The 14,817-nt window shown below is 36.5% G+C and overlaps 1 protein-coding gene across 2 annotated transcripts in view; it reads left to right on the top strand.

The window, feature by feature from the left end:
• SIM2 (SIM bHLH transcription factor 2) overlaps positions 1-13,251 on the top strand; it is a 35,796-nt gene extending 22,545 nt beyond the window's left edge. Inside the window, exons 6-11 of one of the 2 annotated variants that reach the window (XM_034441382.2) lie at positions 2,096-2,295; positions 5,482-5,588; positions 7,156-7,303; positions 9,018-9,186; positions 10,455-10,860; positions 11,879-13,251. In XM_034441382.2, the coding sequence (XP_034297273.2) occupies positions 2,096-2,295; positions 5,482-5,588; positions 7,156-7,303; positions 9,018-9,186; positions 10,455-10,860; positions 11,879-12,603 (1,755 nt within the window). In that variant the 3' untranslated portion in view covers positions 12,604-13,251. The remainder of the gene's footprint in view (positions 1-2,095; positions 2,296-5,481; positions 5,589-7,155; positions 7,304-9,017; positions 9,187-10,454; positions 10,861-11,878) is intronic. The other variant, XM_034441553.2, reaches the window with a different exon arrangement.
• The last annotated feature ends 1,566 nt before the right edge of the window (positions 13,252-14,817 follow it).

Here is a 14,817-nt window from a genome sequence, read left to right on the forward strand (position 1 = left end):
GATGGCATGGGGGAAAAAGCTGTCCTTGTGTCTAGTTGTTCTGGTGTGCAATGCTCTATAACAGTGATGGCTAGCCTTTTCCAGACTGAGTGCTGAAAGCGCATGCACATGCCCAAATTCCCAAAATACACATGCCATGCCCCTGTGCACCCCCCTCACATGTGCCATGCCCCCATGCATGCGCACATGCCCCTGTGCTCTGACCTCAAGGAAATGTGCATGGCCCTCCTCATGTGCCTGCCCCCGCACACCCCCCGTGCATGCACAGCAAATACCCAAAGACCAGCTGCCCGGCGGAAGGTGCACACACATGTGCGGCGGACCTGAACTGGGGCGACAGCTCGTGTGCCCACAGAGAGTGTGCTGCATGCCACCTCTGGCATGAGTTCCATAGGTTCACCATCACGACACCAAAACGTCATTTTGAGGGTAGAAGTTGAAACAATTTATGTCCAGGATGTGAGGGGTCTGTAGATATTTTCACGTGTACGTTTTCACAATATACATATGAAACATCTTGATAATGTGTTACTTTTTATACAAAAGCTTCATTAACTTTGCATGTGCCTCTCCATTTTGTTTTAGAACACATACTCAGTAATACAATATTCAAAAACACTGAACATACATCTGTCTTTATTAGTAATAAAATAAATTGGAATTTGAATATCAAAAGGATCTATATACAGTATGTGTTTTATCAATTACAAAAAAGCTTTTGACTGCGTAGACACAATAAGCTATGGGCAGCTTTGCATGATCTTGGTGCCCCAGCCCACCTGATCAGGCTTATTTGATCACTGTAGGTAACATGAGAGCACTTTATGGTGCACAGATTGGTTCAGATCAGTAAAGGAGTTAGACAGGGATGTATTTTATCACCATTTTTGTTCGATCTGTATGCAGAGGTGATCATGCGGAAATTAGATCTGGAACTGCCTGATGTTGGAGTGAAGATTGGGGGAAGAACCATAAATAATTTGAGGTATGCAGATGATATAACACTACTGGCTGAAAAGAAGGAAGACCTGGAAAAATGATCTGGAAACTCAACAATGAAAGTGAACATGTAGGATTGAGTCTTAACATTAGGAAAACAAAGATAATGACAACAGCTGCAGATGGACATGAGATGTTTAAAATCAACATGGAGAAAACTGAATTAGTTTGAGAATTTATCTTCCTCGGATCAAAAATTGTTTACAGTGGTAGTTCTACTCCTAAAATAAAACACAGGATAACCTTAAGCTGCACTGCAATAGTTAACTTGAATAAGATCTGGAAAAGTAGAGATATTGATACAAGTACAAAAAGCAGGCTAGTTAGAGTAATAGTCTTCCCTATAATGATATATGGTGTGAGAGTTGGACCCTAAGAATGGCTGATCGAAGAAAAATTTATGGTTTGGCATGCTGGCGTAAGTTATTATGCTGACCTAAGTTATTGTGTATACCATGGACAGCCAGAATAATTAACACAGAGGTGCTAAATAAAAAAACCAGACACATCACTAGAAGCTAAAATCGTAAGTCTACATCTGATTTACTTTGGCCATGTCATGCATCCAAATTCATTGGAGAAGGCAATGATGCTTGGAATGGTTAGTGGAACAAGAAGAAGGGGCAAGCAAAGAACATGCTGGCTTGTTAACATCAAATCTGATACAAAGATGAACATCCAATAACTGAAAGAAGCTGCTTGACAAGGAGAGCACTTGCCTATAAAATCGCCAAGAGTCAGACACAACTGAATTTGTTGTTAAAATAACAACAAATTGGAATTTGAAAAGCCAACATGGAGTAACTAAATGCAACTATATTGAGTCAGGGTTTTTTCAGTTCATTGTTAAATTAATACCAATTTATATGCCAATTTATATCAATTTAATAATTATAAATTAATTTAACAATGTTAATTTAATATCATGCAATATATATATTCAACATTGCCTAAAAATTAATAGTTTTTGCAGCAGACATTTTAGCAAACTGGACAGCAAAAATCAATGTAATAAAAATACCGGGTTTTGACTCCATGTCATCAAGAAGCTAGTTATTTTTTCTCTCTTTACAAATGTTATTTTTATCTATACTAGGTGATCCATTGCAGTGGCTATTTGAAGATTCGGCAGTATATGCTGGATATATCTTTGTATGACACCTGTTACCAAATTGTGGGATTGGTTGCTGTAGGTCAATCACTACCTCCAAGCGCAATTACTGAGATCAAACTTCATAGTAATATGTTTATGTTCAGAGCAAGCCTGGACTTAAAGCTTATCTTTCTGGATTCCAGGTAAGTAGAAAGTTTTTGAAACATGACTACTCTAATTTTTCATCATCTTAACTTGCAGAAGACAGTTTAAAACACAAAAGTTAAAATAATATAAAGAAACAATACAATATATACAAAATTGAAGAAGTAATGTTCTCCTTGGATTGATTCAACACTTACATACTAAATCAAATTGTTTTAATAATTTAATAATTGTTTATTGATAGGAAACATTTCATGTTTATTGATAGTAAAATGAGTTACCCATGACTGCTTTTTTAGCAGCTACATAAGCTACAAAACTGAATGTCTTTGCTTTTATACGTGTAAAAGCACAGTTAGCAGAATATCTGTCCTGAGTCTACTTGAGTTCACTGCACATTATTCCAAATTGCTCCCACATTAACATAATTTAGAAATAATGAAGGACAATTCACTCATCATGATATGGGAGTTTTAGATTTTGAGAGAACCAATTGCTAAACGTTAAACATTTGAAAAGCTAAAATGAATTTGCCAGAAATATTTGCCAAAACTGTCTGCAAACTATCAAATATGCACTGTCATCATATTGTTTTATTATTTTGCATCCTCAGTATTTGAAATTGTGTACATTTTGTGGGTCCAGAAAATCTTATTTCTGATGAAAAATCTTATTTCTGATGAAAAATCTTATTTCTGATGAAAAATCTTATTTCTGATAAAAAAATAATAATTTAGGGTATTAAAACTATTAAAAAATAAACTAAAAGTAAAAGGGAGATAAAGAATTAAGTAAAAAGAAGAAAAATACTAAAAGTACTTGATTAATACTAAATCTATATATAGTATTATATAAATATAAATAATAAACTAAATAAAAATATAAAAACTAAAATGAATAAAAAATCAGCTCATTACAGAGCTGTCATTCTAGTGCCATCTTGAGTGAGAATCCTGTTAGTTGACTTAGGTATTTTTTAAAAAATATTTCATATCACATACAGAGTTCTTTCTCTCATCCCACTACTTAATGCATGAATATGCTCATGCTATTTTTTATATTTCATATCTTTATGATGTCTTCATCTTCAGTCCACAACTCAGGAGCTTTAAATCATCTTTACCTGCTCTAGTTTTAAAGTAGCATTTTGTCTTCTCCCAAAACAATTTTATCATGAACATAATTTAGCATATTTCATTTATAATGCAGTTGATTATGTTGTCAGGATTATGATCTGTCTAGCCCTTATTGGCTCTTTTAGGCTGCTGTGAAAACACCCCTCCACTAGGCATTGGTCTCCATGACGATTTTGATGTGTGTTGCAAGACAACACCAACTGCTGGTTATTCATATATTGCCCAATCAGTGATTGCAAAGTGCATGTCCTCTCTTACATGAACTCCTGTCCTTGCAAGACAGGTTGAACCAGGAGAGTATGGGCAGAAGACCGATGAGGCAATTGTTCAAGATAGAATCAAACTTCAGAGAGATTCATAAGAGCCAATCCAAATATCAAGCTGAAATTCCCATCATAGAACAAGGAATATAAGGTATCTGCAGCAGGGCAACATGATACAGATCTGGAGACAGGGAAGTTGTCCCAACAAGGGGAGGAGATTTGGAGTATGCTCTTAAATAGAATTCCTGGCTGTGCTCAATTAGAAAAGTTAATGTCATTTTTATCAAGGAGCCATGCTGACCTTTTCTGCTTGGCCCCCTTGAGCTGGCATGTGATTTAGGCCTTGATGGTCTTCCAATGTCTGGCTCTGACTTGTTATTGTTGGAATCAGTGGCCAGCTGCACTGAATCACATCCATTATTTCTATGTGACTGATAGCCTATTGCCTCTTGAATTGCAGGCTAGAAATAGTCTAGATTCTTTTCTTTATTTTCAGAATCAGTGGAGGAATCCATAACAGCTCCTTTTAGATACTAATTTAGCACTTTTGAAAAGTTACTAGATCTGGGTAGAAAGTTGATTTAAGCTAGGAAAAAGATATACAGTATGCTCTGCAGCTACAGTATATGTTGCTAATTCATTGAATACATTACAGGCTTGCTGTTGCTTTAGTCAACAAAGAATTGGTGTTGCTATATCTTTTTTATTGTTTTTATTTGGGTTTAGTTAGGCAGAGCTAGTTCCTGATTGATCATTCCCTTTCACTTCATTCCATTCCCCTATTTTATGCATGTAACTTATCAGCCAGGTTAATTTTAAACATAGGTTTAGCACTATTTCTGCATCTAAGACCTGTTAGTTGAGCAACTTGATAGAAGGCTAATGGATGAAGTTGCCAGTCCCAATTATGGTCAGTGAGGATTACCAGTACTTCAATTTCTAGATGTCTGGAACAAATGATAACTTGTTTGCAAAAGTACAGGTCAAGGGTGAAATTCAGCAGGTTCTGACAGGTTTTGGAGAACCGGTAGTGGAAATTTTGAGTAGTTCAGAGAACTGGCAAATACCACCTCTGGCTGGCCCCAGAGTGGGGTGGGAATGGAGATTTTGCAATATCCTTCCCCTGCCACGCCCACCTAGCCACACCATGCCCACCAAGCAATGCCCAAAGAACTGGTAGTAAAAAAAATTGAATTCCACCACTGGTACGGGTAGTCCTCAATTTACAACAATTCATTTAGTGACCTTCAAAGTTACAACATCATTGAAAAAAGTGACTTATGACCATTTTTCACACTTACAACCATTGCAGCATTCCCATGGTCACATTATCAAAATGCAGATGCTTGGCAACTAACTCATATTTATGATGGTTGCAATGTCTCTGAGTCATGTGATAACCTTTTGCGACCTTCTGACAAGCAAAGTCAATGAGGACCTGGATTGTGGGGGCAGTAAGCTGACTTTGTATAAAAAAGAACACCGCTTGGGGGGAGGGGGCGAAAGCCCTACTAAGCAGGTATATACAAAAGTATGAAGGCTATTGCTTAACGCATTGTAAGCTGCCCTGAATCTCTGGAGAAGGGCGGCATATAAATTGAACCAATCAATAAATAAATAAATGGGGAAGCCAGATTCACTTAACAACTGGGTTATTAATTTACCAACTGCAGTGATTAATTTAACAACTCTGGCAAGAAAAGTCATAAAGTGGGGCAAAGCTCATTTAACAAATGTTTCACTTAACAACAAAAGTTTTGGGTTCAATTATGGTCATAAATTGAGGACTACCTGTAATGCTTCTTGGATATATTTTCTCTTTTAGAGTCACTGAATTAACTGGATACGAGCCACAAGATTTGATAGAGAAAACTCTTTACCACCATGTGCATGGATGTGATGTGTTTCATTTACGATATGCTCACCACCTTTGTAAGTAACAGGGAACAAATAATAATGTACAATGTTGATATAGATGGGTTTTCAGTATATGTTATGAATATTTTCATACATGCCATTCAAAAAAAATTACATGTGAAATACATAATTGCTACCAATACTGCCCCTGCCTTCTACCCTCTTATATTCTCAATTTGTACATGAGATGTTATGTTTTGAGCATAATCTTTAACAACCAATGATGTGAAGCAATGATCCCTTATTAGCTTAAAACAGTCTGCTTTTTGTGAGAGAAGGATTAGTAGGAGTTACTAAGAATTCTCAAGCAGTGGGTCACATGCCTGTTGAATTAAGATATAAAGAAAACATAGATGAAGTAGGCTTGTCTCACAAGAACAGTCCATTTAAAAGTCCCATGGTATATCAGGAACTGGAGATAATTAAGAAAGGTAGGTTGATGAAACAAATTAATAAATGCCTTTTGAATAGAGGCAATGGCAGTGAAGAAATGTCCATATAACACTGTCCAACATATCGGAATTTTCCAAGAAAATTCTTTCATCATATTCTGGACTACAGAGTTGGACTCCTTATAAGATACAGTGCTGATAACTTCTTCACTGCTCCACCCTTATATGGAAAGGAGAACCATCAAACCCTGTTCTTTTTCTTCTCAGAACGAAGGGATAGAAAGATTTTTTGAAAAGACTTACACGTATCTATGTTGAACATTAATGAAGTCTGACCAGTTAACTTAAAGATTTCAAAATCTTGGCCAGCATACAAAGGAAGATTTTTTTCTAGAAAAATATATCTGAGATTTCTCATCTGGTCAGCTTATTTTAATGAAAAACGTAGATCACAACAAAACCACTCTTTTTGAAAAGAATGTGGATTCCTGAAAGTTTGCTGTGAATGTAATTTTGTTGCATCAACTGACAAATGGGAATGAGGGTGAGAAGATAATAAAATGTGTTAAACTTAAATTTTCTACAGCCACAAATGTATTATTTCAGGTTTTTCTCCCCTCAATGTATTTTATGTCAAAAAATTCCAAACACAACATTTCTGTTCTTGTTACATGAACATGCTTTGCAAAAACAGCCTAGGCTGCAGTAGAAGTATTGTGAGAATATGTAATCCATTTTTTTCTTTGCTATGAGTTCATATTTTAGATCAATAGTGTATGTGGAATGTTAATAGTAAGTTCTGTGATGACCAAAATATTGGCTGCTTGAAACTGTGTTTAATACATATAGAAAATAAGATATAAAAGAAGTTATCAAGGTAAACCTAAAGTAATCATACGGCATGTGACTTCAGAGTAAACATATGTAGGATTGTTATATTAATTACACAGTGCATTTTGTGTTATAAGATTTGGGTGAAGAGAATATTTATATGTAAAAACTAAAATAGAGAATTATGTTTCTTTTCTTACTTGAAAAAGTTCTATGTATATTCTATTCGATTCTCTTCTTAAAAAACAAAAAGAACAGCCTTGCTTGAAAAGTTACAAGTTCTGTAATTTGGCAAAAGCCAAAAGGATTTGGACCAGGTAGAACATAAATGTAATTAAACCTCTTTAATGTTTTTATAGTGTTGGTGAAAGGACAAGTCACAACCAAGTATTATCGGTTGCTGTCAAAAAATGGTGGCTGGGTTTGGGTCCAGAGCTATGCCACTATTGTACATAATAGCCGTTCATCAAGACCTCACTGCATAGTGAGTGTCAATTATGTCCTAACGTAAGTTGTCATTTCTTGCAATTAGATGCTGACAAATGTATAACTGTAGCTTCTTTTTATCTTGTTTTCATTTGCTAAAGGGTTGATAATTAAATTATCAATCCTTTAGCACAATAAACAATATATGGGAATGACAATAAACCATTTTTGGTTCTAATATCATTTATTGTTTGTTTCAATGCCCGTCTTAGACAAGCAGCTATCAACTACTTGTTGATAATCTCCAGAGGGAATGTAGTTTCTTTTCTGTTTGTTGCAGAAAAAATCTCAATCTTTAGCTAGGTTCTGAAAAATCTACTTTCAATTATCCTGGAGTCATAATCTTGTAGCCTGATTGTTTCAGCCACTTTATGAACTAACGTGTCATTTCATTCACAGTATAGTTGACCTTCCTTCCTTCCCTTCCTATCTCCTTCCCACCCCCCTTTTCCTTTAGATACATCTTCACTTTTTTTAATAGGTGGGAGGCTTTTGTGCATCCTCAATGTCTTTATTAACACACAACACTCCAAGTATTTCTCATGATTTATGTTTTTTTTTTGGTAACACAGCAAAGCAAATAAACAAGTTTCTACATACAATTTGAGTCAGTATACCTTTGCAAGAGTTATTCACATATAGACTAGATAAGCCAAATGTTTTTCTCTGCTGGCTTGCTTGATAACAGCAATATATTGTGGCAGGAATTAGAAATGTTGGTTCACACATTTTTAAATGAGTTGTATTCTGACTATTGGTGATATAATTGGGGCACAAATAAGTAGGAACAGGAGTTGAATTCAAAGCACTAAAGTTTATTGCATGTTATCTATACACAACAAAGAATCTGATCTACTGACAGTCAAGGGAAATTGGTGCTAGATAAGAGTCAACAGAATTCACAGGGGTCTGGTCTTAGGTCTCCAATGTCTATGTAAGGATTCTATATAAATGATGCATTTGACCCCATCTTCAGGCTCCACCTGGTAATTTCCTACAATAACTTGAATAACATGCATACTAAGGTGTAATGGACCACAGAGAAGTGGCAGTTTCCTAGGAAGGAGAGAGAATATTCCAGAAAATTTGGGGGGGGGGAGGAGGCAAGACAAGAAGCAGTATTGCCAGGATCTGGATAGGGGCAGGGGGACTAAGTTAAGGATGGTCACTCCCTAGAATGTCCCAGGGCATATTGGTTAGGATGAAAATAGTAAGAGTTTAATCTGGCGAGATTCTAGTGTTTGAGCAAATAAAGAACTGAACTCTGGCTGAATTGCTCTTCATCGTTCTTGGGCCTAACCTGACAGTAGTCGTTCCTATAGTCAATCCAGGCTGTTCTCAGATGATATCTTGAGTTTATATACAAGTTGAAGGCGTATATAATTGCTTTTTATACAGAAACTTTATAAATTAACTTTTATATTGTCAGTTGTCCATTTACTTCTGTGGAACCTCAACCAGGAGACAAGTCTCCTATAATTGCATGTTCCTAAATTCTTCTTCTCTGGAAAGATCTTGTAGTTCAAATTGAAGATTTTGATTTACATTTCAAAGTTTATGAATTATAGTTACCAGCAATTTCAAGCCAATCTACTGCTCCTTTTGTATGGAATTTCATTTTAATACATGGTTTTTGGATAAAATGTTTAAAACTGTGTTTATATGGATGGGTTCTTGGCAAACCTAGATGAGAAATAGATTGTAATCAACCTGTTGCTATAATGTTATCTTGCAGAAATATAGAATATAAGGAACTTCCATTGTCACTGGACCAAATTGCTGTTTCTAAATCACAATTTTCATGCAGAAATTTGATGTCTACCTCACAAGAAACAAGAAAAGCAACAAAACCTAGGAGTAATAAAATGAAGATGAAACTCAGAACAACTCCTTATCCCCCGCAGGTATTTTTTTCCTTCCCTTTGGACAAAACTGTTCATATATTAATAGCATGACAGTCTTGATGCAATAGAGCCACTCCTTGTTTAGCGACTACATCAGTTAGTGACCATTTACAAATATAATGGTTAAAGCAATAATGAAAAGTTCACTTTTTGACTGATGCATCCATCTACAACCAAATTTTGTGAGCCAGGCAAACGCATGTCAGAATGAAAGTAACAGAGACATAGCTGTATGAGACTGGAAAAGGTGGCAGTAGCCAGTAATCTTTGCAGTGTCTCTCTGTCACAAATTCATGTAACGACCATTTCACTTCATCACCTGATTTCTGGAACAGCACACGGTTATTAAAGGAGGTGTGGGTATACTAGCTTTGCAATTAGTGCTTTAGGAATAGTCACTAGAATTTCTCTGCTATTCAAATTATCAATATTTGCACCTTTTTTAATTTATAAGTTGACATACTGGTCCATAAATATTCAGGGACAAGAGTAAGAACTGTTGTAGTGTCATTACTCTGTTGATCTTTGTCATTACTCTGTTATCTATAGATTTTTTTAAATATCACAATGGCATGTTATCAATATATCAGTAACATGTACTCTTGTGATAATTATTGTAAAGTATTTTTCTTTTTGGACACTGGCACTAGCCAGGGTTAAATATTTCCTCATTGCTTCCATTTACTGCACATCTCATCAAATGCTGATTTGTAGAGACCATCATTTTTGGTGCCATCAGCACAATTTCTTATAATACCCTAGTTGATTATATTATGAAGATTGCACTACTGTGCATTAAAAATAGACAGAAAGTTTCCTAGCTTAACTCTGCTGGTGTTTATTATTCTCTGGTCTGTTTCAAAATAAGGTTTTTTTAGCCCTCATTTTTTTATCCTAAGGTAAAAAGTTTAAAATCTAAACGGTTCAAATGCTATATGACAAAACAGTTTAGATAGCATCCTTACTGATTTTTTTAAAAAAATCTCCAATTGTGGTCATAAGTCAAGAACTACGTACCTGTACTAATAATTATAGCTTGTTTTGAACATCTAGGATTAAAGAGCAGGGTTTTCAGAGGCAATGAAAAGAGGATCCCAGAAAGGCTTGATAAATGTTCCTCTCTTTAGAAATTAAGTCTGGTTAAGTCTGTTTCATTTAGTATATGATTGTTTCAAAGTGATTACTTGGCTGCATGCATTCTGGTACTCTGCAATACTGATAGATTTCAGAGTCCACTATTAAACACTTTCTTTTCTTTTCATTTTCAGCAATATGGTTCCTTCCAGACAGAGAAGCTGGAATGTGGCCAAGTTGGAAGCTGGAGATCCAGCTCCATAGCAAACTCCGCCACCATCCAAGAACAAGCCTTTCATTCAGAAAACAGTGAACTTTTATACACTCCATCGTATAGCTTACCTTTCTCATATCATTATGGGCACTTTCCTGTAGACTCTCATGTATTCAGTAGCAAAAAACAAATGCTGCCTTCTAAATTTGGCCAGCCTCAAGGAGCACCTTGCGAAGTAGCACGGTTCTTCTTAAGTACATTGCAGACAAGTGGAGAGTGCCAGTGGCACTACACCAATTCTCTTGTATCAGGGAGTCAATCACCATGTAAAAGTCCTGATCAGGCAGCATGTAATGTACGTCATAATCTCTTACAAAATTATGAAGGTGGGTATTATTCAAGCAATTTAAGAATAATGTTTAGATTTTAAACTATTTTAAAATTCTAATAACGTGTCATAGAGAACATTTGGATAAAAGGTTTGATGACATAACCAACTTTAGATTATCAGATCCTGATATATATCTTTATAGGATTTATAGCTATTCTCATTGTATAGTTGTAATCGAACCCCTGGAAGTCAGAGATAGTCATATTAAATCTAGAGTCTGAAAGACAACAACCTTACATTTAAGAATCCTTTGTCATTGGCAAATGACTTTGCACCAGTTCCTATATTTTGCATCTGGATATTGGCACCCACATTTATAATAATGGTATTTTTTTCTATATCACAGTTTTGCCAATATAAGCCTAATGTAAAAGTTTAACCAAAAAAATCTTAGATTGCATTTATTTTTTATAGAATCCACCCATAGATCTGAACATCTCAGTCTATGAAGAGATATAGCCTTGGTTCGGGCTTCCTGATAATTATATATTGTAGAGAAGGCATTAGGACACCATATCCTCACAATATTAACTGTCACAGTCCAAGATCTCATGAAAGAAAGAAAAGGATTCTTAAAATGAATATAATTAAGTACAAATAAAACTGGGAGTTTATTTTGTAGTTTCCTACAAAATAGAAAAAAACACATATGAGTATAAACAAAATATTCTCATCTTTTAAATTTGACATATTTGATATGAATTACAATTGTGAGTACAATTCACTTTATTAATAATTTCACTCTTTAGAGATTCTGAGAAGCTGCTTCAACTTCATCTTGAAGTTTGGTATGGAGCAGTCTTCCTTTCCCTCTTGAATGTACCTGAGTGTAGTGTAGCTGCTTATTCATTTCTTTTAATGTCAATACCAGCAGCTTTTTATTCTAAAACTAATGACAAATGTACCCACTTGTGTTTAATGATTTATATTCAGATGTAGAAATTGTAGTTTTTAAAATTTTGTCTTCATCTTTTGAATCCTGTCCATCTAATGCATTTCTTTTCCCCCCCAAGTGCCACTACCACATAGACGATACAACCATGAAAGTACCTCTGAAAGTTTTACAAGTTGTGCCAGCTTAACACCCAATAGCAAATACAAAGAAGAAATCTATGATTCTGGCATTATAAAACAGAGCAAAACAGAAAACAGAACGTGTCCAGCACACAATCTCATTAAAGAAGAAAATAAAATAGTTTTCAACAGAGACTTGCAAGAAAAAAACAGCATTAGTGAAAAGGCCTTTTCAAACTCCTTCTCCAATAGCTTTTTATCAAAATCAGAATCTTTCCAAAGTAAATCAATTGGACAGTTAAGTCACTTTGTCCCAGTTCCAACAGTATATGAACAAGCAAGAAGAATTTATATGAAAGAACCAAAATATGAAAATATTGCTCATCATACTACAAATGTAAATGAACTGGAATCTGAGGACAGAATGGTTGCAAAGCTTGACAGTGACCCTGAAACTGACCATACAGTGGATGTAAGACATGCAGGACAAGTTCCACTTGTCTTTCTGAACTATCACCGAGTTTTAGCCAAACATGGCACATTTCAAACTTCTTCATGCATGGCGACAGGCCACATAACAGAAAATTATGGACACAATTCTGAGGATGTAAATATGTTTTACAAAAACCAAAGCCCCTCATCAGCTTCGTCCCCTGAAACTCACAAAGAATCCACACTTCCTCATTATATTGGAACTTCTGTAATAATAGCTAGTGGAAGGTAACAATAATTGAGTCTGTTATTAAAATAAACAAATTGGAATAGTTTCCAGAGAGCATGAATATGCATGGCTGTAATCAGTAAGGAAAGTTCAAGGTCAGTGGGGACAAACTTGTAGGTTAGCCATGTAAAGTAATGCATTTACAGTCAGGAAACAGAAAACTTCAGTGTTGTTTTATTACTAATTAATCTCTGCAGGTTGACTCTGCTATCAAGAAGCCATGTAACAGATGATATTTTTTATTATTCTTAAGAATTTATCTCTTAGATTTTACAAGTATCAGTACAAAAATGGTTTTCTTATCAACTTCAATTCTACAATTATAATATGTTAACATAGCTGGCAAATGGATACAATTATTTATAGCAGGTTTTTTTCCCAAGTAATCTTTATTCAATATCCCAGGAACATTGATGTTTACAAATCATTCATTTTAATGCATCTGCCTTTATACATTTTATCAAGGCACTCAAGAATTGCCATCCTGCATGACAACTATGCATCTTTGAACAATGAAAAATTCCATGCTTATTGTTTGAAATATTTACCAAAGAGTTGATGACTTTCACACTGTAGTAAAGTATGATATGAACATTTTTAAAGAATCTCAAGAAGAGCTTTTTCTATTTCAAGTAAAACTTCTAGATAAAAGAATATATCCAATTTTTATTTTAATTCTAATCAAAGAAAGTAGAGAAACTGTATTCTGTTCATTTTGCTTTGATAATGAGATTTCAATTCTTTTCATTTCAGGAGTAATCCTTTTCCAGAGTGCGTGTGTGTGCGCGTACATGTGTGTGTGTGTGTTTAACCCAGCACATTGTGGCACTTGGCTTGTTAAGCTATGATAAAATGCATTCACAGAAGGAACTAATGATAATCTGACACTCCTCAGGCCTGTAGAATTTACTTTGGATTTTTAGTAGAATGGACGTTGCTCACCTGAACGTCCCTTTTCGTAGCGCTGCCTGTCAATTCATCTGTTGGGCTTTCGCTGTCTGCTTGTCAAAGGACTGAGCGTGGTGTTTCTTTAAATTCTTCTGACCACGCCTCCCTTCTCAGGAATCCCAGATTTTCGCGAAGACTGCAGTCTCCAAGCTACCCTGAGAAGAAAACACAAAGAATCTCCCCGGCCAATCCAGGCAGCCGAAAGGGTGGGATGAATAGACAGGCAGCACTACGAAAAGGGACGTTCAGGTGAGCAACGTCCATTTTCCATAGCGCTGCCCAGTCAATTCATCTGTTGGGATATACCCAAGCATCGGAAGTCAAGGGGAGGGAGGCTGACTGGATGTATCATGCGAGTCAGAACAAACCCTCTGCAACACTCGACGACCGAAGGATGCCTCGGCAGACGCAAAGCTGTCCAACTTGTAATGTTTGACAAATGGCGTCAAAGATGTCCATGTGGCCGCCCTGCAAATTTCTAACACAGAAGCCTGGGTAGACCAAGCTACCGATGTTGCTGCGCTTCTCGTGGAGTGAGCCCACACTTTACCTGGAACCGGTGTCCCTTTGGAGCTATACGCCAAGGAAATGCAGGCTTTCATCCAGCCTGCCACAGTTCGAGAGGAGACCTTCTTCCCCAGGGTGGAAAGACACCAATAGCACCTCGGTCTTACGGAACGAGGCTGTCCGTGCGATGTATCTCTGTAGCGCTCGCCTCACATCTAGCGTATGCCACTGCACTTCTAACCTATGCTTTGGAGAAGGACAAAAGTCAGGTAAAATAATTTCCTGTGCCCTGTGAAAAGTGGAGTTTATTTTCGGAAGGAAGGAGGGGTCCAGACATAGCGTAACTGTGTTGGGCCTAAATATACATAAATCTTGGCGGATGGATAAGGCAGCCAGCTCAAGACACTCTCCTGGCCGAGGTGATCGCCAGGAGAAATGCCAGTTTAAATGTGCGTAATCTCAGGCTGATTGACGCCAGTGGCTCAAACGGGGGCATCATAAGGGCTTGTAACACCAACGATAAGTCCCAAGAGGGGTACCGATGGACCGTGGGTGGCCTGATATTCGTCATGCCCCTTAAAAAACCCCTAATCCTGGGGTCATGAGTCAGTGGGTGAGAAGCATCCCTGTACAGGACTGTTGATAACGCCGCAACCTGCCTCCTCAAGGTGGCGGGGGCCAACCCTTTGTCGAAACCGTCCTGTAAGAAAATTAAAATGTCAGTAATAGTGGCAGAAGTGGGATCGATGTGGTGCAGACCAC

The sequence above is a fragment of the Pantherophis guttatus genome, chromosome 5 (assembly GCF_059756535.1).
Source record: "Pantherophis guttatus breed Tessera chromosome 5, ASM5975653v1, whole genome shotgun sequence".
Classification (NCBI taxonomy): domain Eukaryota; kingdom Metazoa; phylum Chordata; class Lepidosauria; order Squamata; family Colubridae; genus Pantherophis; species Pantherophis guttatus.